Source organism: Megalops cyprinoides, chromosome 17, assembly GCF_013368585.1.
Source record: "Megalops cyprinoides isolate fMegCyp1 chromosome 17, fMegCyp1.pri, whole genome shotgun sequence".
NCBI lineage: Eukaryota > Metazoa > Chordata > Actinopteri > Elopiformes > Megalopidae > Megalops > Megalops cyprinoides.
Window position 1 is genome coordinate 28,388,733 of NC_050599.1, and position 13,781 is coordinate 28,402,513.

Below are 13,781 nucleotides of genomic sequence, written 5' to 3' on the forward strand. Positions count from 1 at the left end.
TAAAAGACTTCACCTTCAAAGCTTGTTCCTTCCTCTGTCCTCATTAACAGATGAGTAGCTTGGGGACTGTACTTTCTGTGAAAAAAGAAAGTCTGTGTCTAGTGCATTGTTTGATACTATTAATACTTGATTTTTTCATTTTCTTTACACTTTAACATTTATGGAGATTGTATTCCTTATACTTTCAGTTCAGTATTGTAACATTATTTTTTGCCTGAACCTTGTCAGTTGTATTTTTGATAAGTGAGAACCCTTTAAGATGAGTCACACTACAGGAACGTTTTTGAATGTCTTCACAGACTCATTTGCCTGGAGGAAGCTGCCACAGCAGTGGGATGTAAGGTTTAGTGGGGTGTAGATGCTGGAAGATAACTAAAAATCAGTTTTTCAAAGAACAGACCTTGGTGCTCTTTTAAAGAAGGGGGGTAGTGTAATATAGTGGTAAGGAGCATCAGCTAAATAATGTAATGTAATACAGTTATTAGATTCAGGATGACAACAGTTATCACAGCGCAATAACAGACTGACACATGTTCAAGTGTCACGTTCATTCAGTTCAATTCAATTCACTGTCCTCTGTCGGTGTGACTGCGCAGATATTGTATTGCCGAAGCAAGATTGTGTGTACTGTTACTTGAGCGGCCTTATTGTATGCACTTATGTACCTTGCAATGTAAGACACTCAGCAGACAGGTGAGAACAATACAGGTTAGGAATGATGAAACTGACCAAGTCACCACTACTGACGAGGATGGAAAAAATCAGAAGAGGTTTTGGGGTGAAAGAGGACAAACTGTGAGATGGAAAAGGGTTGCCAGCTCACCAATCTCTCCGTTACGGGTTGCAGTGTCCCCTCAGTGATATCCGGGGATGCCCGGTCCCTAGAGAGGGATCCAGCTATTCTCTTCTTCTCTTTGTCAATGAATTCTGCCATCAGTAACAGTCTACAGAAAATGAATGAAAAGGGACAAATATATGTTGTGCATTAATAGGGGACTAGTGTTTTGAGAAATTGAATTACCTCTTCTTTTTATGTTGTATTTTGTGTTTGAGCACATGACACATGTGTTTGCATGGAGAGGAGTGTGCTTTGTCGGGGCCTGCCCCTGAGCCAGGCATGTGTATATTCCAAAAGGCATTTTTCTCCAATGCATTACAGCACAGGAGCCTCGCAGCTGTGAAAAAAAGCTTTTCTTGGCTCACAGTACACCACCCGCACTGACAGGTGACGGAGTAAGCCGATGGAGACTCCTCTTGCACTCTTGTTGCATTTGTGTTGCATTCCTGTTGTGTTCCTATTGCGCTCCTGTTGCACTCCCTTTGCATTCCTGTTGCACTCTTGTTGCGCTCTTGTTGTGTTCCTGTTGCGTTGCTGTTGTTCTCTCATTGTATTCCTGTTGTTCTCTCATTGTGCTCCTGTTGTTCTCTCATTGTGTTCCTGTTGTTCTCTCATTGTGCTCCTGTTGTTCTGTCATTGCGCTCCTGTTGTGCTCTCATTGTGTTCATTTTGTTCTCTCATTGTGTTCCTGTTGTTTTCTCATTGTGTTACGGTTGTGTTCCTGTTGCGCTCATGTTGTATTTCCCCTGCATTCCAACTGATTTCTCTGCCCCAGGAGGGCAGTGGGACACGCCTCCAGCGAGGGCCCGCCCGTAGCAGGCTGCATTCCTGCGTAATTGCACTCCTCAGGGGTGCGAAAGGAGACATTCTGAGGAGTGTGCCACAGAGCAAACGTGCTGAAAGCAAAACTGTGCTCTTCTCCATGTTCCCACAGCGACCGGGGGGACGCCGAATGGAGAACCTGTCCTCCATGGAATCTGCGGAAGAGGTGCAGGTTGCCCCAAGGGGACAGAACCAGCCCCAGGATCCAGCCTGCAGACACACCACACTGGAAAACCGCACTGCAGTCCAGTATTTGGAGGCAGAACCTAACGGGTATATCACTAGGGTGAGCACTCACAGGAAAACTAAAGACTAAGACATTACACATATATATCAAGTATTTGACATGTATTAAGGCTTGAAATATAAAATGTTACTGCTTTCACTTAGGAATTTGAGTGGATATAGTGTAATTTTGCAATATATTCTGCTGGTCCTATTTACACCTGGTAATAAAATGCGGTTTGTCAGATCCATCTGGATCACAATCCATAGGTGCACATGAGATTGTGGTACCTCTCCTAATATATGACATATGTAAATCACTGGACCAACCATCTTAAATGTACATTGCAGCAGTGACAACAGAGACTTGTGATGTTTGCAGCAAGAAAAGTAGCACCTGTATCGCATGCGAGCACAGGGCTTTGTGGGCCCAGGATAAAAGCCAGTTGTGGTGGGAGAATATTGTGTTGTCATTCAATAATAATCACGACTGGCTTGACAGTTTGAACATATTTGTTAGCAACTGCAACCTGCTTACTTCAGGCTGAAACATGCATTTGCACACTTTAATATCTGGGCAAAGTGAAAAGGTTGTGGATGACTGTTAAACTGTATGCTCTTTTAGTAGCCACATTAGTCTACACTTGGCTACAAATGTGTCCTCATTCACCTCTGGAGGAGGTCAAGTAGAACCAATCATAATTTGATCACAGTCTTTTTTTTGCATCTACATCTGGCCAAAAATATGCAAATTCACTTGATCTGGGCTCAGTCTTATCCCAGCACACATAATAATCAAATGTAGATGGAGTATCCACACTGTGACTCATTGCACAATTCCAGGATGTGCAACCGCGAGGTGATAAGGAGTTCTTGGACACCCCCATCAGAGACCTGGAGAACAAACTGACCCGAATGGTCCTCAGGATTGTGGGCTGTCGCAACCAGCCCACCCGGCTCGAGCCTGGAGCCATGGCCCAGCAGGTGGAGGAGGCAGAGGTGAGAGTCTGCCCCCTTTTCGGTTGTAATCCTGCTTACAGACTTTCAAGCACTGCACAGAAGAAGACTGAGAACATGGAAGAGAGGGTTGGATGACACAAATAATGGTGTGTGTAGTGTAATATTGCAGATTTGTAGCACTTTTAAGCTTCTTGTTATTTACTGGTCAATCTTGACCTCTGTTTCACAGTGCAGTGAATGTAACATGAAAGTGTTTGTATGTCTGCAATTCTGCAAAAAGTGATGTCACCCCACAAGAGACCCTGCAAGAGAGGTCCTAAGAGGTTTACATATCTGTCACCTGGGTTGGCATGGCAATTTTTTTATATTATTCCTTTGCAATTTCACTCATCATTTAAATATTTAGATGGCTAATTTTATTCACTGAACCTGCAAAATTGGCTCACTGGTATTTAAAACAAGGATCAAATGGAGAATGTATGCATATGTAAAGCTCGGAATTGATGGGCCAGGGGCCACATGGGGTGGGGTTGTGTTGCAGGACTGCAAGCGATGCATTCAGGAGCAGCTGTCCCAGCTGGATGCAGCTGAAGGTGGGGACTCGGAGGCCTTGAAACGCATGGAGAGGCGGTGGAGCGCTGCCCTGGTGGAGGCCTCCAGCACTGTAGCTGCAAAAAAGACCCAGATAGAGCTTGTCACTCAGCTCGACCGGCAGAAACAGGCTGCCAGCACCTCGCTGGATAGGCTGGGGACAGAGCTGCAGGCACTGACCTTGTGAGTTTCCCAGAATGCCATCTTTCTGCACTGCAAGAATGTTCTATGAAATACATGTTGGAAATCTACTTTACTGATCCTTAATAAAAATGTATCAATGTAAAATATAACCAGGATCTATACAGTAAACAGACTGCATATATCTATTATATATACTTACATATTGGTAGCATATTGCAAAAAATTAATCTTATTTAATATATGCTTACAATGGTACGTGTGAAAGTGGAAATTATTCATATGTCCTGTAATGTTGCATAGAATTTGACTGATCTAAAAGCAATTTGTCTGTTTTTTCACCCGTGCGTTTCTGTTTTGGGGCATTGGTGAGACAGAGGTCCCACAGAAAGCAGCACAGTCCAGGCAGAGAAGCTGCTGACCCTCCTGCAGGGCATGGAGCGGGAGGGGGCTGTGATGGAAGAGCTGCTCCAGGTGTGCGCCCAGGTGTCGCCCTGCCTGGGCGAGGCAGACAGGGCAGTGGCACTGGCCTGCATTTCGGACCTGAGGGACAGGTGGCAGGTACTGCAGGGGAGCGCTGAGCGGGCTCTGCGCTGTGCCTCTGCCCACGCCAAGGAGACCGCTGCCATTTCACTGGAGGGGCGGGAGATTCGGACCCGCCTGGAGAGCCTGCACCGCTCCCTGGGCCCCCTGGAGCTAAGCCTGTCCCCAGATAGTGCCGTTCAGCGGGCAGTGATATCCTCTGAGCTAGCGGCTACCACCCGGCAGTACCTCCGCCTACAGCGGCTCGCGGAGGCTCTTACCCAGAGTCTTCTGGGGGAGAGGGAGAAGGAGTATGTGAGGCAAGCCCTGCAGGGGGTGAAGGAGGAGCTGGAGCTCGTGGAAGTGAAGCTCTCTGCGGGGCCACGTGGATTTGAGAGCCTGATGCTGGGCAGGATTGTGCAGGCGATCCAAGACGACCTCACCTGGGCCAAGTGGGTGGAGGGCGACCTCACTGGGAGGAAGAGGGTGGCCCTCCTGCCACAGGAGGCACGGGAGCAGATTGCAGGGCTGAGGAGGCTGCAGAAGGAGGCCTCCGGAAAGCGGGCGGCTGTGGAGCCCCTGCTAAGGGATCTTGAGGTGCTGGCCTCTGAGCCAGAGCGGGAGGGCATTTCTGCCGCGATCTCTGCAGCGACCGCCCTGCAGGACCTGACTGAGTGGGTCACCATGGCGACTGCAAAGGCTCTGCAGGAGGCGGAGACGGGCTTGCGGGGGAGAGAGGAGGTGTGGGCGCAGATCGAGGAGGCAGAGGCCTGGGTGGCGGCATACATTGAGCGTGAGGCCAGCGGTGATGGGGACCTTGATGGTAGCATGCCGCACCCTGAGCACAGCCTCCAACACCACCTCCATGCCCTGGAGGATGCAGAGAAGAGGGCAGCAGCTACCCACGACCTTCTAGTAAGGGCCAGGGCTGTTGCCCTGGAGCTCAGCACCGCTGACAGCCATCGTCTCGGCTACACACTGGCAAGTCTCCAGGAGGAAGTTGAGGGAATCGTCAGCCGTGAGAGAGCAAACTGCGAGGGGCTGCAGGAGCTGGCCCAGGAGCGTGCCTCTGCTGCAGAAACGCTGGTTGCACTTCAAGAGAGCTTGAGGCAGATATCCATGGATCTGGAGGGGCTCGGTTCCCCTCTGAGCCCAGCCTCGCTCTCTGGAGCGGAGCCCCTGAGGGAGAGGATCCTGGAGCTCAGGGCCCAGCTGGAGGGGCTCCGTCACTGTGAGGAGGACAGGAGGAAGGCCCTGCTGAAAGCTGCCTGTGAGCTGCAGCAGAGAGCCAACACCCTGGAGCGGCGGGCCCAGGAGCACAGGCGGTACGAGCGCCTGGCGCAGCGCACAGAGGACCTGAGCGTAGCCGCAGGGGGGAGGAAGGCACCCCTTACCCAGCTCTCCCTGCTCAGGGTGCTGTGCCGGGATGCGGCTGAGCAGCTCCGAAGAATTGCACCCGACCTTGATCCATCCCGTCTGGCAGCCGAGCAGTGCCGGGTGCGGCAGCTCGAGGAAAGCATCGCCGGCCTGGAGCACGCTGCCTGCCGCGGCGCTGAGGTCCAGGAACAGGCCATCCCAGCAAGCCTCACCTACAACACCGAGCACAATGCCGTGGTGGGACTCCTCCAGTGGGCTGGGGCGGAGCTGGAACGCGTGGGGCAGGTGGTCCCTGAAGAACGGACCCTTGAGGAGGAGCTCTGGCGGTGCGCTTCTCTCAGGAGCAGTGTGGAGACCAGACTCGGGGTTCTGGAGACCCTGAGACACAAGGAGGCACCAGGAGAGAGAGGGTTGGATCGGAAACACACAGCTCTGCAGGAACAGGGGAGGGCCTTTCTGAGGCAGTGCAACATGCACATGGTACTTCCTCCATTGCTGTCACTCACCACTCTCCCTCTGACCACTGACCTCAAGCTCACTTTGACTTCTCCCGTCTGATATCATCAGTCCATTCCATTGTTAGCTAATCATTATTCTTCCATTTATGTCATTTTTACTCCATTTAATTAATTCAAAATATTTCCTAATGATCTTATATTTTGCAAAAGTTATTCAAGGATATTCAAGGATATTATAAGGATATTTGTACGGCACATTTACTAACTCAGGTGACCTGTCCTATTCAAACATATGCCCAACCCTTTGGTTAGAAGTCCAGTTCCCTTACCAGCAGGTAGCAGAGCCACTATACCTAGTTAGACACACACTGTGCTTGCACATGGTAATTGCTCTAAATGGTCTTTAAAAATAATCAGTAAAGTGCTTCTGTTTTTCCATTCTTTTTGCATAAGCCTATAATGCTGTTTATTAAATCAGCTTGCTGTTATATCTATGTCCCAGTGAGGATTATAAACCGGCTTTCCAACCGGTTTATAATCCTTGGCTGTTTAACGGAAACGTCTATCATGGCAATACCGTGAAGGACCAAGCTATTTCTTTCCGCTTTCTTTTCCTTTGGATTCAGACTTATTTTTGTCTCACTGATTTCATCACTGGAGTCCGGTAAAAACATTTTTTTTAAAACATAAATATTTCATGAATGTTTTTTCCTAGGGAAAAACGTATTCAGCCCTGCATCATTTAAACTGGAGAGCAGCTCCTACTGTGCTTCTCGGAATCTGCCCACTGAGAGGCATGCCCAAATGAGTCACCTAAATTGTTTGTGTTTATTTGCCTAGTGCACACACTCATCAGGGAAAGGCTTGCATGTTTGCCATTCATAGGATGGATGTTTGCTGAAGTGGCTCATCTTAAGTGCCTGACGCTCATGGGAACGTAGGCAGTGACCTACTGAGAAACATGAAGCATTAGCCTTAAACTCTTAATCCACACTGCCACCTTAATGATTAGAGGTCTTAAACACTGATCCACACTGCCACCTTAATGATTAGCAGTCAAACATTCATCCACACTGCCACCTTAATGATTAGAAGCCTTATACTCCCATCCACGCTGCCAATCTGCCAGTCTAATCTGTGTCTGGTTTCTCCAGGAGAGCCTGTCCCAGGCAAAGGCAGCAGTGAGGGATTACCACACCGCCACCCGAGACACCATCTGGTTCCTGCAAGATGCCCAGTCTGTGCTCCACCCATTTCCCAACCAGGTTGGGGACTGCGCTGCAAACGAGCTGCACCAGGCCCTGGCTGCCGTGGAGGAGGGGTTCCAGGCCCACGTGACTCGGCTCCAGATGCTGGTCCCCCAGCAGGACTGCCTGTCTGCCTCCGAGGTCAAGCAGCTCCACCGCAGGACTCTGGGGAAGCTGCTGGTGGAGCAGGCCGCCCTCCAGGCCCAGGGCCAGGTCCAGTTGGAGGCCCTGCATAGGTACAGCCTTCCTGTCACTTCAGTAACCAGCAACATTCCTCCCCCTTGTGTGATGCAATAGTCTCATCTCCATACCTATCTTGCGCTTACATTGCGCTTAACATTCTGGGCCCGAGCACACTTACGTCATCACGATGCGATTTTTTGTGTTGAAGAAAAGCACTCTAGCACAGCACAGTGGAGTGCATGATTGTACTTACTTTGTGGCTTATTTGGGATCATTTTGGGGGCAGTGACACACGGCCCTCTCACATGCCTTATAGATTTATCAATTGTGCAACACAGCGATTTTCAGTTAATCATGCTGCACATGCAAGGCGATTTTTATGGAGGCAGCTGACATTTCAGTCATTATGCTAATGGACAGACCAATATTTTGTGTCAGATTTGTGTCAGATTACAGTAGCCTAATCACAATAATGTTAATTATTAGCTAATGTTGCTAATGTTAACCAGTTAGGGCTACTACTTGTGTGTGCGCTACTGTCATCATTACAACAACCAATCTTCTATTACTACTTGGATAGTACACTTTTCAAATCATTTGAGAATATTTGGGTTAATAACGGGTCTGGTTCTCACCTTATTGATGAACGTAAACTGTAGTCGGCGATTAAAGCTCCAATTTCCTCCCTCAACATCAGCTGCCTCCGTAAAAATCTTCTTATACGTGCAGCACGATTAACTGAAAATTGCTGCGTTGCATAATCAATGCTAACTGGCTGGGGAGCTAACGTTAGCTATCTAGCGATAGATTTGACAAACATAGCTGGTTAGCTAACAGGCTCCCTATCTGAACAATTGTTGAGGACTAGCTACTTAAACAGGTTGGCTGCTTGATTTATGATACTCTGACTAAGCCCCTGACAACAGCAATGCTTACATTGACACCCAAAGTATGGTTAGTTTTATTTCGCTTGCTAGTAATCAAGCTAATGTGGGGATCCACAGAGTTATTTTTAGTTATAGATCTACAGAACTAACCAATCAAAGATCATTTTGGAGGTGGCCAGCTTGTTATATTTAAAGAAGTTAGCTAGCCAATGAAATAATGGTTTTAAAAGTTTATTAGGACTGGGCGTGTAACTAACAGATATCCAGCTAACAGTTGCTATAACAGGTATATTTGTATTTGTTAAATGGGAGAGTCGCATCATTAACGTCATGTTCGAGTTCCGTGTTCGGGCACGGTTAGCGATCACACTAGATCACTGAACCATGCCCTGCCCGAGCCCACCTCTTCAAGCGGTATGGAGCGATCACACTAGTCAAACGAACTGGAATTTGGGGGTCAAATGTGCTTGGGCACGTTATGTATCGCCTAGTGTGAGTACACCCTGGGAAACAGTAGCATCCCTCACTCACTCACTCTCTAACTTGAGAGAGTGGAGAGCAGCCACACTTTTTCTTATCAACAGCTGGCAAAAACGTGCAGTGGATCCACATAGTACTCTCAGACACTGAGCTGATCCTGTTTTGTGAGTCAATACAAAGCAGATTTAGAAACAGTAGTCACCCCTCATGCACCGACTGAGCAAGTGCCTCCCCCAGACAGTGTGTTTCTGTCAGCACTAGATGGCATGTTCTGCACTTTCTTAATTTTAATGGTACAGAATGTTCGGATTGTCTCAGCACGCTTTGCATTTTCTTTCCAGAGCAGTCACATCTCTGCTGAAAATGAGACACTAGAACCTTAAATCAGGAGTAAACAGATTCATGCTTCATCTTAGCATTCATTCGCAGGTGTGCCGAGATGAGGAGAATTCTCAGGAAGTGCCTGGAGGGGATTGGCCAGTGCCTGAAGAGCACAGAAACCAGCCTATCAGAATGCATCGCTCACAAAACCACCTCCGATGAAGAGTGTCTCAATCAGCAGGAAAAGCTCAGGGTTTGTAGGGAGAGTTTGCATGCCATGATTGCAGGATGAGATTTAACCCCTTTAGTGGGAACAGTCTTGAGTCATGATGAGAGAGATGATGAGATGACTGTACAGATGTACAGATGTTACAGATTTGATCTTACACACAACCTTATGATGTTGTTGACTTGTTAGCCTACAGATGATCATACACATACACTTATGATCATGTAGAGATAGCGTTGTGGATGATATTTCAGCAGGTGCATCTCCTGAAGTCGTTCTTCTATTCCCTAAACTTTATTGCAGTGAATCTTTTTAGACATTGAGCCTGGCCTGCCCCTGGGGCTCATTTCACCAAAGTTGATATTTTGTTATTCTGAAACAAGCACCCAGAAGAGCTGTCATCTTTGCATTTTCACACGGAACTTACAGTTTCTTCAGGTAGCCTTCCGTTTGTTCTAGTTTGAGCTGATCATTGAGGGAACAATGTCCACCTCAGAATTAATTACAGGCCAATATTTATCATGTCAGGAAAGGAGCAGTTACTATGGCAACTCCCTGAGGGCACTGTGCCAAGGCTCCAGTAGAGACTGCTGCTGCTGTGCTGTCCTTCCCTGTGCAGGTGATCCTCAAGGAACTGGACGCCCTGCAGGGGGCGCTGTCAGGGCAACTGGCGGAGCAGCGGAAGTGGTGCCTGGTGCAAGGGTGCGGCAGGGATGTGGAGGGGACACTCGCTGCCCTATGGAGGCGGTGGGCACAGCTGCGGGGCCTGGCTCGCCACCTCCGAGCACGCTCAGAGCGGAGGGGGGCAGAGTGGAGGGACGTCGCGGGGGCTGTGAGTCACATAACAGGATGGGGAGGGATGGGCTGTCTGTTCCCTCTGTTTGGAGATGTCAGCATCGTCCAAACTCACTCTCCTGAATTCTTATTTCCCTGTGTGAGCCTTCCATTCCTGTTCGCTCTTAATTATGGTTGATTGAGCTGCTAATTATCCATCACTATGGATCTGGCATCTTAGTGTCTACTGCTGTAAGTCATTTGAGGAAATAAGTGGTCTGTTTGAAGTATTTGTGCCAGCAAAGAGTCTAATTAAGTTTGTTTATTCAACTTATTCTGTGTATACCACTATAAGACACAGCAGCAGGGATTACAATTCATGCTAATTGATACAGCTAAATTAGGGGTTCAGTAAATTGTCTCATTAAAGCAAATATATTGAACCATTAATTAAGCTTCATTTTAAGCTGAATGTTTATCTTACAAATATACCAATACAAAATAATTAAAATTGCTTTTACTTTTTTGTTTTGATTACAAGAGCACCCATTTAACATAATTAAAATAGAACCCCGCTGTGCACACCCATACTCACATATACAGAGACACACATCCACACACAGACACAACACACACAGTCTTGTCTGTATTTAAGTAGAATGTTAAAACACTACTGGGGAGCATCTAACCAGATTTCCTTAAATTCCCTTAGTGTCACTGTTTGGATGTAGCTGCATAATCATGTTGCAAAGCCACAACAAAGTTTTAAAACATTCTCATTTTTTGCCTACACCAGCTTCATGAAGTAGCTGACAGAATAAGAATATTCCTAATGTAATGAAATAAAGAACATTCAAGTTTTGGAAACCTGCTGATCATTGTCATGTCATTGTGTGTGTGTGTGTGTGTGTGTGTGTGTGTGTGTGTGTGTGTGTGTGTGGGCCAGGTGAAGAGAGCCAAAACCACACTAGAAAGGCTAGAGGCCGAGCTCCCAGCTAACTGTAAGGAGATGACCCTGGAGGAGCTGCAGATGTTTCTAGGAAGGGTGAAGCAGAACCAGGATTGTGTGGAGTTTGAGAGCCATGCTCTCACAGCTTTGGATCTCCGACTCTTAAGGCTCCTGGGAGTCCCCCCCCACCAAGGACAGGCAACACCCACTCAGCTCTGTGAGGAGCTGCAGGCCATGCAAGGGCACTACAGGAAGTAAGAGAGTCACATTCAATAACTTGGAGTTACTGGGATTTAAAGAATCATTGCTCTTTGTTCTGGGCGCTGATGATTTGGTACTGGGATTTGATACACACGCTATCCTCCTGGTGAAGACATAAAAACCAGTCAACATGTTCATGAAGTTTCAGTCTTTATGTGTCGTGGGTTACAAAAGAACAACAAGAAATCTTATAACAGGAATATCTGTCTTGGAATAACAATGTACACACGCATACACACACACACATGCAAAAGTTCTCAGACACCCAGTAACGCAGGAGCCCATATGCTAGTTCCGGGATACTCACACTATCACAAGCCTTCTCAGGCAGGAATTCAGTATTTCAGTTTAATTTTTCTGTGATTTTCTATTTGTTTTTCTTCCCATGGGCTTTGCTGTAAGAGATGGGTGGAATATGTTTAATTTACATTAGCCTGAGTGAAATATCTGAGCCTGTTCACCACCTCTCCATGTCATGTCTGGGAAGTGGGCTCTTGATTGTGATTTGCTCAAGAGCAGCGTTTTAAAGTGCCCTGGTGTTGCCTGTGCCCACAGCCTGCGTGAGAAGTGCATTCTGGGTCAGGAGGCGGTGCGTTCAGAGGTTCGGGAGCGGGAACAGGTACAGGAGGACATCTGTGCAATTAGGAAGAAGCTGGCAGGGACCACATCTCTGCTGTGTGGGCTGGAACAGCTCCCCAGCTCCAGGACACTACAGGTGGGTGACTCTGTGTGTGTGTATGTGTAAAACTGCGAGTGTATAGGTGTATGTGTGTGTGTGTGTGTGTCTACTACTCTGCATCAACATATATGTGCACGTATCTTTAGGTGCTCAATGATACATTTCCATGTGTCCCTCTCTCTCTGCAGGAGGTTCGAACAGAACTGCACTCCCAGAATGCCATGCTACAGGGCATCATGGATGGTGTGAGGAGGAAGTACACAGAGAAGCGCATCCAAGTTCCCACAGAGATTGAGTACCCACTCCAGGAGGTGGCTTGCTCACTGAAAGAACTGGAGAGGAAGGTATGGAGCCTGGCACAGTGTTATAGCCAACCTGGATGCCACAGACTCACTGGGACTCTGTCGCCTATAACACCCCTGGATTTCCTGTGTGAAATGTGAAGGGGTTGTTTGAGAAGGGGTGTGTCTGTTTCTGTGCTTTCTGAAAACAATGACTGATTGATTTCATTCAATCTGTTGATTGAGCCTCTGTGTTGACTGAGGCATTCTGTGCTTTGATCTTCAGTGTCTGAGACCCTGTCGTGTGTGAAAGGCTTGTGTCTCTGCTACTGTGGTGCAGGTAGAGGAGGCAGGGCAGAAGAGCAGCCCTCTCCACCGGCTGAGCCGCAGTATGACAGAGGTAGTGGAGGGTCTGCAGGAGGTGCAGGCCCTGCTGCAGCAGAAGAGCTCCTCTGTTACCGAAGCACAGACCATACAGAAGGTGCGTCACCTGCACTGTACGCTTCACACACAGAGCACAGTTCACCCACACCACACACTTCATCACACAGAGCACACCTCACCCACACCGCACACCTCACCCATACAGAGTGAACCTCACCCTCGCTTCATCTACACAGAACATACCTCACACAAAGCACACCTCACCCACACAGAGCACACCTCACCTACACCACACACCTGAATGATACAGTGTACACCTCACCCACACCTCTCCTACACAGAACATACCTCACACAGAGAACTCTTCACCCACACACAGCACACCTCACCCACACAGAGCATACCACACTGCTTTGGGCTTCGGGAATGATAGCAGGGAAACTCATATAAAGTGCTGCACTGATGTCTGTCTACTTTTCATCTAATATTTTGGTAGTAGCCACAGCTCTGGTGTAGCCCAATGACTGTACACCTTTATTTGAAGAAGTCTTAGATCCTCTGTCATATCTGGTTCATCATTCATGACATATGTAGGAAAAGACTCTGTGTGTGTGTGTGTGTGTGTGTGTGTGTGTGTGTGTGTGTGTGTGCACATATGTGTGTGTGTCTGTGTGTATATGTGTGCATTTGTGTATGTGTGTGTGTGTGTGTGTGTGTGTGTGTGTGTGTGTGTGTGTTTGTGTGTGTGTGTGTGTGTGTGTCTGTGTGTGTGTTTGTGTGTGTGTGTCTATGCATAGCGTGTTTGGGACAGGCTGGAGGAGTGGCACTCCTGCATGGCAGTGCTGGAGGGGGAGGTGCAGGACATGTGGGCAGAGCATCCGGAGCAGGCCCACGTCCTAATGGACAGGCTGATGGAGCCACTACAGCTGTACCAACAGGTGGCCAAACAGGCAGAGCAGAGGACAGCCTTCCTCAGTAGGGTAAGCAGGACTACACTCCCCATAATCCTAGGCTTCTTGACCCAAAGACATAAATTACCATGAACCTGAGAGAATGTATATTTTATGGATGAGTACTAATGCGTTGTGTGTTTATTGTACAGTGTAGCTGTAGCACACTGTGTGTTTAATGGAGTTGTGCACAGAGTATATTTTGTAGTGGAGTTGTAGTGC

At 47.8% G+C, this 13,781-nt stretch overlaps 1 protein-coding gene across 1 annotated transcript in view; it reads left to right on the forward strand.

Moving 5' to 3' along the window:
* The window catches only part of LOC118791858 (nesprin-2-like), a 112,426-nt gene that overhangs the window by 42,829 nt on the left and 55,816 nt on the right, over window positions 1-13,781 (forward strand). Inside the window, exons 40-51 of the mRNA XM_036549341.1 lie at window positions 1,773-1,946; window positions 2,729-2,884; window positions 3,387-3,619; window positions 3,955-5,956; window positions 7,089-7,417; window positions 9,161-9,305; window positions 9,901-10,113; window positions 11,002-11,258; window positions 11,821-11,980; window positions 12,133-12,288; window positions 12,566-12,706; window positions 13,407-13,589. Coding sequence (XP_036405234.1) covers window positions 1,773-1,946; window positions 2,729-2,884; window positions 3,387-3,619; window positions 3,955-5,956; window positions 7,089-7,417; window positions 9,161-9,305; window positions 9,901-10,113; window positions 11,002-11,258; window positions 11,821-11,980; window positions 12,133-12,288; window positions 12,566-12,706; window positions 13,407-13,589 — 4,149 coding nt within the window. The remainder of the gene's footprint in view (window positions 1-1,772; window positions 1,947-2,728; window positions 2,885-3,386; window positions 3,620-3,954; window positions 5,957-7,088; window positions 7,418-9,160; window positions 9,306-9,900; window positions 10,114-11,001; window positions 11,259-11,820; window positions 11,981-12,132; window positions 12,289-12,565; window positions 12,707-13,406; window positions 13,590-13,781) is intronic.